This window comes from Oryctolagus cuniculus, chromosome 10, assembly GCF_964237555.1.
Source record: "Oryctolagus cuniculus chromosome 10, mOryCun1.1, whole genome shotgun sequence".
Taxonomy (NCBI): Eukaryota; Metazoa; Chordata; class Mammalia; order Lagomorpha; family Leporidae; genus Oryctolagus; species Oryctolagus cuniculus.
The window spans coordinates 102520558-102533918 of NC_091441.1; the positions used below are offsets into that span (position 1 = coordinate 102520558).

The 13361-nt window shown below is 53.2% G+C and overlaps 1 protein-coding gene across 2 annotated transcripts; it reads right to left on the minus strand.

Annotated features, from left to right (window-relative positions):
* Window positions 1-433: 433 nt before the first annotated feature.
* Window positions 434-11986, minus strand: CCR9 (C-C motif chemokine receptor 9). 2 transcript variants are annotated; one of them, XM_008260511.4, is made up of 4 exons: window positions 11847-11986; window positions 11652-11734; window positions 3842-3885; window positions 434-1663 (listed from the first exon to the last, which is right to left on the minus strand). In XM_008260511.4, exons 3-4 carry the CDS (start codon window positions 3860-3862, stop codon window positions 575-577), a joined length of 1110 nt encoding a protein of 369 aa, XP_008258733.3. In that variant the 5' UTR covers window positions 3863-3885; window positions 11652-11734; window positions 11847-11986; the 3' UTR covers window positions 434-574. The 2 variants fall into 2 exon arrangements, with proteins under 2 accessions (XP_008258733.3, XP_051707641.2); XM_051851681.2 differs by lacking the exons at window positions 11652-11734; window positions 11847-11986 and adding an exon at window positions 3988-4115.
* Window positions 11987-13361: the final 1375 nt, after the last annotated feature.

A 13361-nucleotide genomic window follows, 5' to 3' on the forward strand; every position in this document is an offset into this window, starting at 1 on the left:
GCAGGTAGCTCCATGACAAGAACAGGGACCCTCACTGGTCCAGAACAGACCAAGCAGTCCCGAGCGGAATCCGATCTGAGATTGTTCGGGAGGATTCTAGATGAAGGATCTGTAAGAACTGGCACAGGTGTCAGGCGCAAAACCAGGGAGGCAATTTCCTGAAGATGGAAGTTTTCAGAAAAGCGTCCGTTCTTAGGGACTCCGGCAGCAGTCAGTGCTTCTGCCCCTGTGTGGGGACACGGGGATTCACAGTGCTCCTCCCCAGAGCAGCCGCGTCGGTGCTAAGACAGGTGGCAAGGCCAGGGCGTGGTCTGCGAGGTGGTGCCTTAGTCTTCCTTGGGAAATGATTGTTGCTGCCAAGAGGTCATCGACAGCCTCCTAGAGTAGCCGATTTTGAGAACTCGGATTTCCCAACTTCTCACTACAAGTCGGAATGTTGTTCCCATTCTTCTCTTTCCGAGCTGTGTGTGTTTCCTTTTCTGTGTCCTTTGTTCCCCCTTGGTTTCTCTCGGGTCCCATCAGCGGGGAAACTGTTTTCAAAAGCACCATCTGCCCCGCCCTGGGAGAAGACCCCTCAGAGGGAGAGGGCTCCAGAGGTTGTCTCCAGCAGCATTGATGACAGCTTCAAGCTCCCCTCTCTCCTTGTGAATGAAACCCACTGGGCGTGGCTGATGCACCCCAGGTTCTTGAGGGTTTTCACGAGATCTCGGCGGAACCTCTCGCCCACGAAAACGTAGAGAACGGGATTCAGGCAACTGTGGAAGAAGGCGATGGTCTGAGTGACCTGGAAGCAGATGTCAATGTTGATGGAAAAGGCACAGCTGGAGATGAACATGACGTAGGCGTCGATGGTCTGCAGCAGCAGGATGCAGTTGTACGGGAACTGAGACAAGACGAAGACGGTCAGGACCGCGATGGTCACCTTCAGGGCCTTGTGTTTGGAGGACTTCTTGGCTTGGGTCAGGGTGCGGATGATAATGGTGTAGCAGCAAGCCATGACCACAAAGGGGAGGAAGAAGCCCAGGATGACCTTCAGGGTCAAGACAAGGGACTTGAGTTTGGTGCTCTCGTCCCGGGGGTAAACCATGGTGCACATGCTGATGCCCGATTCCTTCCTGATTTGGCTGTACAGGAGCTCTGGGATGCACAGTGCAGCCGCCATCACCCAGACTGCAAAGCAAACCAGCTTGCTGTAGAGAAGCCGTTTCTGCCTCCAGATCTGGGCTCGCATGGCCTGCGCGATGGCGATGTACCTGTCCACGCTGACGCACGTGATGAGCAGCACACAGCTGTAGAAGTTCATCTTGTACATGCTGTTGACCACTTTGCACAGGAAGGTCTGGAATTGCCACTGGTCAGCGGCGGCGATGGCCCAGAAGGGGAGCGTGGCCAGAAAGAGCAGGTCAGCAATCGCCAGGTTCAGGAGGAACATGTCGGTCATGGTCTTGACCCTCGTGCAGTACCAGTAGACGAGAACAACCAGACTGTTACCCACAGTGCCTGCGATAAAGACCAGCCAGTACAAGGGGGGCAGGAAGTAGCTCGCGAACTGCCTGACGTTGCTTTTCTTACAGAAGAGGTCGGTGAAGTTGAAGGCCATGTACTCGTCTATGGAAGACGTGGCGTCATAGCTGTAGTCATCAGACATATTGGGAATAAGGCTCTGCAAGGGGACACAAGGCAGCATGAGGTCAAGGGCAATCTTTTGGAGATCCTGTCTGGTGGCAGATGCATGGGCCACTTGGCTCTTCCTACCCCGAAATCTGTGAAAAGGCAGAGGACCCGTGTGTGTAGGGAGTAGGAATTGTGAGGTCATGTATGAGGCTGTGCTGCAGTTTGGGTAAGGTTTGAGTGCGCCTCCACAATGTTCCTGTGCCGGGCGCCTGGTCCCCAGCACGGTGGCATTCAGGTGCGGGACCTGCAAGAGGTAGGCAGCTCACTGAGGGGTGCGTTCGGTTGCCTTGAGACCCCACTAGGTTCTGAGAGAGCGGCCGTTAGAACGAACGTGCCTGCCAAATCCCTCTTGCTCCTCGTCCCGCCACGGGACCGCTGTCTCCCTCTCACACATGCTTTTTCCGTGCTGCCGTCTACCGCGCGGTGATGTATCCAGGAGGCGCTTGTCAGAGGCTGAGCCGGTGGGGTCAGCAGATCTTAGCCTTTCAGCGCCCAAGACTCTGAGCTAAACAAACCTGTTTTCCTTGTTCGACGCCCAGCTTTGGGGAGCTTTCGAGGGCCAGACACGGGTTATAGCAGTCTTTATTCAATAAGAATTTCCTGCTCATCCACCGGCTACAGGTTCACTATACTACAGGGTGCCTAAGATGCAGTAGAAAATCGGGTAGATATGGCTTCCCCATCACGAAACTGCCCTTAGTCATGGAGGGTCTAACTCTCACTGTCACAAAGACCAGAGGCCTCATCCCCTCACCAGGACCAAAGCAACTACCTGCCCTGAGTGTGCAGTGCCCCAGTCGGGAATGTGTCATGCTCACGAATCATGAGTCGACTGTGAAGAATTCGGTTAATTTAAACTATTTCAACCATGACTCCGGCAGAGTTGATGGAAACCTGCAGTGGATGTGAGGGGCAGCTCTGGGCCCTCCAGGAAGGCTGCGTTTCCATGATCGATGCGTCAGACTCAGACTTTGAGAAACCCTTAGGCACAGTTGTAAGGCATTTATAAATACAATAAAAGCACTGGGATGTGAGTTGATCCTATAGTTAATTGCATTTGGCTGTAAAAGAAAAAAAAATTCTCTGGATAATGATTTGGTTCACCTATGTTTGTCCAGAGAAATATATACCATGACATAAGGCCTGCAGAATATTGTACAAGAGAGAGAGAGAGAGGGCACCCACCTTGGGTCTCTTAAAAGCAATTCAAAGATTTAGTTAGTTAGTTGAAAGGCAGAGTGACATAGAGAAGCGAGAGAGATCTTCCATCTACTGATTCACTCCCAAATGGCCACCACATTGGCCAGAGTGGGGCCAGGCTGAAGCCAGAATCCTGGAACTCCATCTGGGTTTTGCACATGAGTGGCAGGGGTCCAAGCACACGGGCCCAGCTTCTACTGCCTTCGCAGGTGCCCTATAGGGAGCTGAACTGGAAGTGGGGTGGCTGGGACCCTGCACGCTGGTATGGGATGCCCACGATGCAAGTGGCAGCTTAACTCACCGCACCACAATGCCAGCCCTGTTTTTTACAAACAATTCAGGGGTGGGCATTTTGCCTGCCAATTTAGACCCCACTTGGGACACCTGTGTTCTATATCAGGGTGTCCGGGTTCTGGTCCTGGCTGCCTTAGGATTCCAGCTTCTTGCTAATGTGCACTCTGGGAGGTAACAGGCAGTGGTTCAAGTGATTGGGTCTCTGCCACCCATGGGGGAGACGTGGTTTGAGTTCCCATCACCTGGCTTCAGCCTGACCCAGCCCTGGCCATTGCAGGCATTTGGAAAGTAAACAAGTCCGCAGGAGATCAGTCTCTGTTTCTCTCTGTCTCTGTCTCTGCTTTTCAAATACATAAAAAGTAACACAAAAGCAATCTCAATGGCTTCTCTCTCACCCTCTTTTGCTTGACTTTCAGAAAATGCAATCAGCCAGGCCTAGTGAAAGAGCCTAACAACCGTTCACGATCAATAATGTGAAAGGCACACTTTCCCACGTGTTCACAACCGCCCCTGCCCAAGCCCTGGGACTCTGCATCTGCCAGGCCCACCGTGCTGGCCCACAGCCGACCACAGCGAGAAGTGCGTCCCCACCACAGGTTCCTTCCCACGCCCCCAGAAAGGGGAAGAGGAGAGTGAGTGTGTTCTAGGCACCCAAGGGCACAGCTGTACTCACTGCGAATTCCGTGGGGGTCATGGTGGTCAGCCGCAAGCCTGCGTCTAGAAAGAGAGGGCGAAAATCAACAGGGACCCGGCTTGCAGTTGTCCAGGTAACAACCAAACACCAGAAGGTCAGAGATTAAATATTAAATGTTTTTGTACCCGTTGAGGGGAGAAGCCCCAGGAGGAGTTAGAGCCCGTGTTCTGCTGACATCATGCCACAGTCTAGACACAGAAATGACAGGGACCTCTCGTTTGAAGTCATCCTGTACCTTTGACTCTGATTTCTGTCACCTGATTCCAGCTTTTCTCTGCTAGTTTGATGGCAGTTGGCCCCACATCTTCCACCCAGGGGTGGGGGGCAAGGCGGGGCTCCCAAGTGCCCCCCCACCCAGCCTGTTTGCATCAGTCCATCTTCCCTGGAGCCCACCCCTCCCTCAAGTCCTGGGTGGCTCCATGGCTCTCCTCCCCCACCCCATTCCACCAGCTAAGGGATTGGCAGGTGTTCACAGGACAGATGTTGCTTTGAAAATGTTCTAGGCCCAGGGACCTCTGGGTAAGCAGGTGATGAGAAGAAAACACCCCTAAATAACCCAAGAAACAATAGCTTGACCGATTCTTCATCTGTGCCGGGGCCGGAGCGCTTCCTTTTATACCCTGAGCACCAGGAGATTTCGAAGAAGCATGGCCAGGGCCACACCTCCAGATTCTGGAAGAAAAGTTGCTCCTTCGAAAACCCACCCCTCACCTGCTGGCTCCGTTTCCATGACGACATTGTGACCCGCCCTCTTTGTCTGAAAGTACGGTGGTTTTCAATACGTAACGTGCGGTACAACCTCTTTGGAAAACAGGCTGGCAGTTGCTCGCTTCCCATGTGAGTTAACCATACCTCTCCTAAGTATTTGGCTCAGAAAAATGCGAGCTCATGTCCCACAGAGACTGGTGAATGAGTGCAAATGGCAGCTTCATTGGTAACAGCCAAACCCCAGAAGCAGCCCGAGTGGCTGGCAAGCCATGAATGGATGACTATTCTGTGGCTGTCCAACAGAGACGTAAAGAACGAGTGACTGCTTCACACAGCAACACGGCGACTTTGAGAAGAAGCCAGACCACAAGTAGTACAGGCAGAGGGACCCACCTGGATAAAAGCACGTGATGCAAACTACAGCAACAGAATGGGGAGGTTTCCTGGGAAGTGAGGAGCTGGCAAAGAGGGCCTGAGGGCAGGTGGGGTGCAGGGCACAGGGGTGACTAAAGGGTGGCCGAACGGCTCACTGCATCCTGAATGGGAAGAAGCCGCAGGTGCACCCAGATGGCAGAACACACAGCCCGAGTTTTAAGTACTTGGCAGCTGATTGTAATGGGACCTCAATCCAGCTGTTACCGTGAGGGGGGAAGGAAACTCGGTATGATGGAGGCTTGGATTTTCTTCATCAGAGCCATGCCTGGCTGTCAGGAGCCCAGGGGAAGGCAGCGGGAGCTTCCCCCTTTCCAGCTTCTCTGCCAGCCACTTCTGAAAGGTGCCTTGCACTCTTATGGTGCAATTCAGGGATTGGTATGAACTCATGTCTTTAAGATTATGATAGAGAATAGGTGATGGATGGAGAGAGATAATAAAGGATTAATAGGTAGAACAGATGACTGAGAGGTAGTGACAGGTGGCAGACTAGACGATGGATGGATGGATGAAGATGGATGCACAGGGGGTAGACAAGGATGGACAGACGGACAGCGAGTGTGTGTGTGTGTGTGTGTGTGTGTTTCCCCGCTCTGCTGAGCAGGCCTAACAGCACTGACACACTGTAGCATGAGCGCTAGTGGCCTGCTCTTGGTTTCTCGATGCCTGTCCGTCCTAAAAGAACGGGGGCTCCTTGGAGAACTGTCGGGTTCCGGAGCCAGGACAAGGAGACTATAAGATGAGCCAGGGACAAGGCTTTTGCCCCAGAAAGCAAGGACATGCTCAAAAGACCGTGAGGACTTGGCAGAAGGATGCGCAGGGGTCGACTTAACAGGACTCCTGCTGACTCCTGAGAGCACGTTTAATCCAGCAGACGTCTGTGGCGGCAAAAGTCCTGGCGAGGGAGTGGGGAGAAGAGAAAGGTCTTCTGAGGATGCCAACAGGAAGTCCTGAAGAGGCGATGAAGGCAGAAGAGCACGGGTGGAAACTGACTCAGCCAGGGAACCTTAGGACTCGGCTGTCAACCCTGCCTCAAAGCTCCGCCCCGATGCCAGCCCCAACACACAGCAAATCAAAGACAGAGGAAGACAGAGGCCAGCAGCTTCAGCCGGGCTCTAACTGACGGCACCATCGCCCTAAAAAGGTGCGTGGAGGAGGCAGGCTCGGCATCTTCCTTCCTGACACAAAACATCCCAAGGAGAGGAAGCACCTGCCCACCCCTGCCCAGCGACTTTCTACAAAGCAGCCGGCTGATGTTATCCCAAGACAGCAAGGTCAATGACGCAGAGAGCCTGGGCCGCAGTCCCAGAGTCGGACAGGACATGGAGATGCAACCCCGGAACCAGAGGGCTGCTGCCTATGATGCAGCCATCCCACACCGGAGCGCCAGTTGGAGCCCTGGCTGCTCCACTTCTGATCCAGCTCCCTGCTCATGCCCCTGGGAAAGCAGCAGCAGATGGCCCATGTGCTTGGGCCCCCGCACCCACGTGGGAGACTGTACCCATAATGAAGGTCTTCCCTTTTCACATCTTGGCTGACAAGGGCGGGCTGCTGGTGCTGCAGCTGATCTGTGAACAACAGCGTTGGCCTGCGAGGCTCGGAAAGGCCACCAGCACACAGAGCTGAACACCTGCGCCATCCGTGTTGGGCCCCACTGCTTCCCGCACCTCCACCTGCGCCACCCCTCCCCTCTCAAACCCTGCGTGCGGGCGTGGGCTTGTTGGAAGGGACAGGCACGTTCCCCAAAACACTGCTTCTTGAAATAAGCTCTCACCAGCTCTCATCGCTGTTGAATTAATTGGCTATGCAGCAGCGAGGGCCTCATTATTCTGCCTTAACCAGACTGGGACAGAGTTCCTGGCTCCTGGCTTCAGCGTGGCCCATTTGGAGTGAGGGGTGGAGTGAACCAGCAGATAGAAAAATTCTCTCTCTCTCTCTCTCTCTCTCTCTCTCTCTCTCTCTCTCTCTCTCTCTCTCTCCCCCCTTTCAAATAATTTTTTTTTAAAGATCCTGGGTTTGGCCCTGGAGCTAGGGGGTGGGGCATTACTAGGAAATCAAGGGCATTTTAATGTGAGCTGTAAATCGGATAACTACAGTGTTGGCGTTAAATTTCCCGATTTTCTGACCGTGCTGTGGTTCTATGGGAAAACGTCTTGCTCATAGGAAGTACCTGCTGGAGGAATCGGGGGTAAATTCACAGCATCTTCAGCTTAGTCCCAGTGACTCAGAGAATTATGATGGCTGAAGGCACTTCCACAAAGTCTGTGGGAAATGGGGTTAAAAGGTCAGCGTGGGGTGGGCATTTGGTCTGGTGGTTAAGATGCTGGTGCATCCCAAACTCGAGTTCCTGGGCTTGAGCCCAGCTCCACTTCCGATTCCAGCTTCCTGCTAATGCAGACCTGGGGGAAAGCGGTCTGTGGACCAGGCAGTGGGGTCCCTGCCACCCAGGTGGGGTTGAGTACCCGGCTCCCAGTTTCTGCCTGGCCCAGCCCGGACTGTTGTGGGCATTTGGGGACTGAGCCAGTGGCTAGGAGATCTCTCGCTTTCTCTCTCTCTCTCAAAAAAAAAAAAAAAAAAAAGTAGTAGTTTGGTATAATATTAATCTCAAAATCCATGCATATGAGGAGTGTTCAAAAAGTTCATGAAAATGCATATTATGGAAAAAAACTATAGATGGAAAAAACTGCACCAAGATAGGCTTATCTCTTAAATCCATGTTTTCAAACACCTTGAGGTAGTTGTGAGTGTGTGTGTGTGTGTGTGTGTGTAAGGAGAGAGAATGCCAATGAGGCAAAATGAAGACAATGGTTGTGGTAAAGTGTCTGTGAACACTCTACACAATTCATGCTTTTCACTAAGTTGGAATTAGATTCGAATAAGAGTTACAAAAGGAAAAGGAGAAAAATGCCTTGGAAATGGATTCCAAGACCTTAGAAAGCCTGGAGCAGGCCTGAGCTGAAACCAACACGGGCAGCATCGGCCACCGGCCACGACCTCCCAGCAGCACCCGGGCGTGAGCCAAGTGCCACGGCAGCCCGCTGAGTGTCGGGAAGATTCCGGCATGCATCTTTTAAAAATATTAAGTTTCCCAATGAACTATGATAAAAGCACCCCATTTTTGTATGAAATCTGACAAACACGTGACAGCTGAGAGGATAAAGCCACCTGTGAAGTGCTGGCCACTTCTCTCCTGGCTATTTTCAAATAGTTCCCAGCGAAGGGGAAACGCATTTCCTCAGGGAAGCCGTGCTCTGTGCCTTTCCCCAGGTGTTTCTGCGTTGGGGGTTCCTGGGCTCTCTGGAGTGGTTTCCACGCAGCATTGCCGCAGGTGCCGTTAAAAACCCCATCAGCCTGCTTGGCGATCCCACTAGCCGCCACCCTGGGGCTGGGAATCGGGTTTACTTCGTTGTTTTTTGCCTGATGACAAACGGCCAGTGATCACATTGCATCTCATTACTGCTTGGAGAACTGGAAGGTTGGCTTTGGAGACATGGGTTAGGAGACATTGCATGTTCTCCTAGTGTGCCCGGCTTATGTCACCTCCTGTTTACTGACTGAAGAACGTGAGTGAATCAGAGAACACCTGAGAAAAATTCCCAAAGAAGCCACCAAAGGAGGGTGGGGAAAAAGGCCCTGGTGCTAGGCAGTGATGGAGGCAGCAACAGATGACAATGACATTGCTAAGACTTTGGGGTCAACCCTCTGCACCGCCGTGGGGAGTGAGAGTTTACCACGGCCTCTGTGGAGGTGAGAGCTGAGGCTGGTGAAATGGATGAAGCGGTGAGTCTGACCCAGCACCTCACCTGCTGGTGTTCTCACAAGGAAAAAAAAAAAAAACCACAAAGATGCGCATAAAGAGACATTAAGATGGATTTCCAAAATTTTCATGGGAAACGTGTGTGATGGAAAACCAAGGCATGGATCTCAAAATTTCTTTCTGCACCAAAACACCCTTATCTTTTAAATCCATGTTCCATGAACTTTCCTTACATGTTATGCAAGATTGTCTTCGAGAAAACAACCTTAATAGCCAGCAATTAGCAACGTTAGGATACAGGCATTCCCTAAACCACAGGTGGACAGAAAAACAAACTAAAAATAGACCTCAGGGCTGATAGAAGAGAACAAGGTTTTCCGGTTGACCCGCAAGGTGCAGGAGAGGGGGCTGCATGATCTGCTCACGTGAACTTGTCTGCTCTTCCCCGCTGCTAGGTGTGGAGATGTTTCTTGGAAGGAGACTGAGCCATTTTGAAGAGTGGTGGAAAGTGAGATTTTGATCTAGGTTTTGTAGATGATTTACATATTTTACCAAATGTGTGAAATTTTATCTTAAGGGCTATTGTAAGAATAGCATCAGCTTTTTTTCGAAAAAGCAACCCAGGGCCCTTCCACCCAGCCCACCTGTTTACAAAACTTGAAGGGGCCCCCTGCAGCCTACCCCAGCTGCGACAGAAGCCAATCCCACACCAAGCACCAGGCTAGCAGTTAGAGCCCCCAAGGCTCCTCTGGGCATCGTGCGATCCTTCCCTGGGCCTGGCTGCTCTGGATGTGGGCACGCGGACCTGCAGGTGGCCTTGCAGCTATGTCTCCGTCCTCTCAGAGGCTTGCTGACCATGCTGTCCGCCAGCGGCAAAGGTGCCTACTTACGTTCATTTCCTTCCTGCCCCTGAGCAGGAGGGAGGGCAGAGGGAAGAAATCCCACACAGGCCACAGCACAGGGAGAGCCAGGAGCCCCGGCCCCTGCTGGGAGTGACCGGTGTCCTAATCAGCAGCTTATCTCTGCCCCCACTTTTGGGGGTGGCTTTGTAATGGGCACAGCAGTAGCCCAAGTTCTTAAAGGCTGCCTGTGTTTGTGCTACGTGGGGGTGTGTGGTAGGGAAAAGCACACTGGACCCAAGGTCAAAGTCCTCATCTACCCCTCCATCCATGTCTTTGTGCCCAAGTGACCTTGGCAAGAAGCAACCTGCCCTCCCCAAGCCTGGCTTTTCTGTAGCATGAGGGGATGGAGGGGAGACAGCCCAGCTTGTCCCAGGGCTTGCTGGCCAGGGTCAAGTGCAGTGCTGTGTGCGAATACGCTCTGTGGAATGCAGCGAGCCTCACCCCACAGCCCACCTACTCAGTGTGCCTTGAGCACCTGATGCACCTGCTCGGCTTCAACATCGACTTAGGCTTGACCCATGAACTTGGGAAGCTCACATCCAAGTGCAGGGGTGAGATACCAGCCACGGAAAGGGCAATGAGACCAGGTCATAACTGGGAGCAGGGAGTCGTGTCCCTAGTCCTAGAAAAATCCAGAAAGCCTTCGTTGAGGAAGTGACATTTTTGCTGGCCCTGGAAGACAGAAGACTGCAGGGAGGAGAGGGCCATTGCTCCAGGTCGGGACAAACACACCCAGAAGGGCCCCAAAAGCCAGGCTGCATGGAGCGGGGGAGGGGAGGAGAGGGGGCCAGCGCTGATGGTGCAGAAGTGAAAAGTGCCTGTGCAGAAAGTCAGCCTTGACCCCAGCACTGCCCGGCCACCGTTCGCCCACACCCTGCTGTCCTGAAGAAGCTCTCGGGCAACCCCCTACCCGGGAAGGGACGCTACCCTGAGGCAGGATCTCTGTCCGATTTGCTGCACGCAGGCTGAATCATCTCCTGCTTTTTTGGTCATTTTGCTCTGTTCTCGCCCCCTCGGGGGTGGGGGCTGCGGGCTGTGTACCCAATTATTCACTCACTGCTCCTGGGGTGCACCACCACGTGTTTGACAGGAGCTGTGCCAGGCCCAGGGCTTCCCAGTGCCAGCCAGTGGGTGGGCTGAACCCAAGGGGGCTTCAGAACGGATCGAGAGAGGGGCTGGGAGAGAGGGGCTGTGGAGCCCCAGGTTAACTAACCTGAAACAGCAGGCAGGTTAGCTTTGGCTCCTGCAGCAAAGGCAGTGTGGAGGCAGCTTGGCCCAGGCCGGTACCAGCCTCCGCCAGGCTCACCTGTGGGACCTGCTGTCTATGGAGTAGGCTAAGAATGGAAGAGGCTGGGTGTGCTTGGAAGGACAGCCAGTACCCACGATGAGTCACTGAAAATTACTTTGCTTTGCTGACTATCTTTTCCCAATGCACAAACATATTCCCAAATTGCAGACATCTCTCAAACAGAACACAGAACTTAGAAACCCGCCAAGCACCCTTTCCCCCTGTAGCCACTGTTCAATCTCTGAAATGCATCCTTTCAGACTTTGCAGCGTAACCTCACCCACAGCCGCGCGCGCGCGCACCCACCGTTATGGAGCAAGAATTGGGCCACACTGGGACTTTCCATCTTGCTTCCTAATCAATGCTCTCCACCGACCACTCGCCATGCCACTGCAACCAGAGGCCATGGCACTGGATCAAACGGCCTCCGAGAAGCCGTGGTCTGTGTTTGCCACAACCCTCCCTTCACCTCTTGCTGCCAAATTTGCTGGCTTCCAATGTCACTGCTCCAAAGAATCCCTTCTGTGAGGCAGATGCTCAGACCCAAAGCCCTCCTGGGGCTTTCCTTTTCACAGCCCCTGGCCACCTCCTTGTCACCTGTCCCCAGCACCTGCTCTTCTTCCTTCCTTTAAGGTAGGGATCACAAACTGCTTTGAACCTAAACTTGACATGCGTGGGTGGGGACAGCGTCTTATTACTCACCCTACAAGAGCTCGATCCGGGCCCCACCGATTCACCTTTGCCTTGCTGGAAGTTTCTAGCAAGATGCCTGGTGCCTGTGATCACTGAAAAAAATGAGTGCAAGCCTGAGTCTTAGAAGCCATCGTGGTGGCGTGCAATGGAGGGCAGGTGACACTGGGGCAGGGGAGGAGGAAGAGGAGGAAGGGTGAGACTCACCGGGGAGGGCAGTGCCAGGGCTGCAGAGCAAGGCGGGTCCCACCAGCGCTTGCTCTCTGGGGTAGGGCCCCGGCTGAGCCAGGCCTTCTGAGTGCTGCGAGCCAGCAGCTAAGGGGTAGAAACCCCAGAAAGGAAACCCAGCTTATTACTACTGAGGTAGCCTGGGAGGGTGGGGAGTCACCTGCTGTCGCCTGCAGCAATCAGCAGTCAGAAAGGAGAGGGTGAGAACTGCTGGGATAAGGAGAAAGCGTAGCCTCTGAAGGCGCGCGCAAGCAGACTGATGCCTCCAAGCCGGGGCGCTGCTGCACACGGGGAAAGGGGAAGTGGGGGGCGGGGGCGGCCCATGGAGAGAAGTCGGCTCTCAGGGCTGGCCGGAGGGCTGCACTTATTTTTGGGTCATGGGTCATGTCATTTGAATAGGGCCCTGTACACAGTCAGCTCAGAGAGCTCATGGCAAAAAAAATGGAATTAAAGGATCAGTTGATTCTGGTGCAACATTTTTGGAAGTTGCTTCATATAAAAGGTTTTCAAAAAGCTCTTGGGAAATGCATGCCATGATAGCACTACGCATGGCTTTCACGTTATTTTTGTACCGGGATTGACGTGCATTTTGCTCTGTTTTTCCGTGAACGTTGTAAAGTTCCCAGGTATGAGATTGTCACCCCTAGCACCATCTGCATAATGTGTCCTTTCTGGCCTCAATGGTAGACCAGAATCCCAGAGAAAAAGAGAGCTGTGTTGTCCAGCCCAGGAGCCACCAGCCACAGGTGCCTGTATCATTTTCCGTGAATAAAACGTGAACCAGGTTCTCAGCCACACTAGCCACACACAACTGGTGGCTTTCATGATGCCGCCGCGGCTGCCAGCTCAATTGGTTGGTGACACTTTACAGAGTCGTGCACAAGAGGACTTGAAAGTTTGTGGATGATGGAGTTCAAAAGAAATCTCTTCTGGCACACACATTTCAAAATCAATGCATGCTTTTTTCGGGATACTTTTTCCAGAACTTTCTGACGATGCCTGGGATGCTGAGAACACACGCCACAGAAGGCTGAGCCCTGGGGGCGACTACAGTGAGATTAACACATCCGCTGAGTTCCAAGCTGCTAATAGCTTTCTGCTTATTCATCATGGGTATTTTGAGGGAAGTTTGAAAAAAGGCTAAGCATACAAGATGTTCTGGTTTTTAACAAAGCTCACGTTGAGCTCTCCCCGTCCACAGCTCTGGTGGGGCCTTCGACTCCAATGCGATCAGAGATTCCCCCTCATGACCGAGATCCCCTTTTTTGTATTCTGGGCGGGGGGGGACTACAGTGGAGACTGAGCTGCTCTCTTGAGTCTGTTGATCACGAGGCTCTCCTGCCTCGCGGTGGTCCTCCCAGACGCGTGTCCCCCCATCGCCGCCAGGTCACACAGGACAGCGCGATGTGGGAGTGCAGCTGGATTTACCGTCTCAGTGGGAAGTGGCCAGCACTCAGGCCACATGGGGGGGGGGGGCCAGGGCAGTAAGAACGA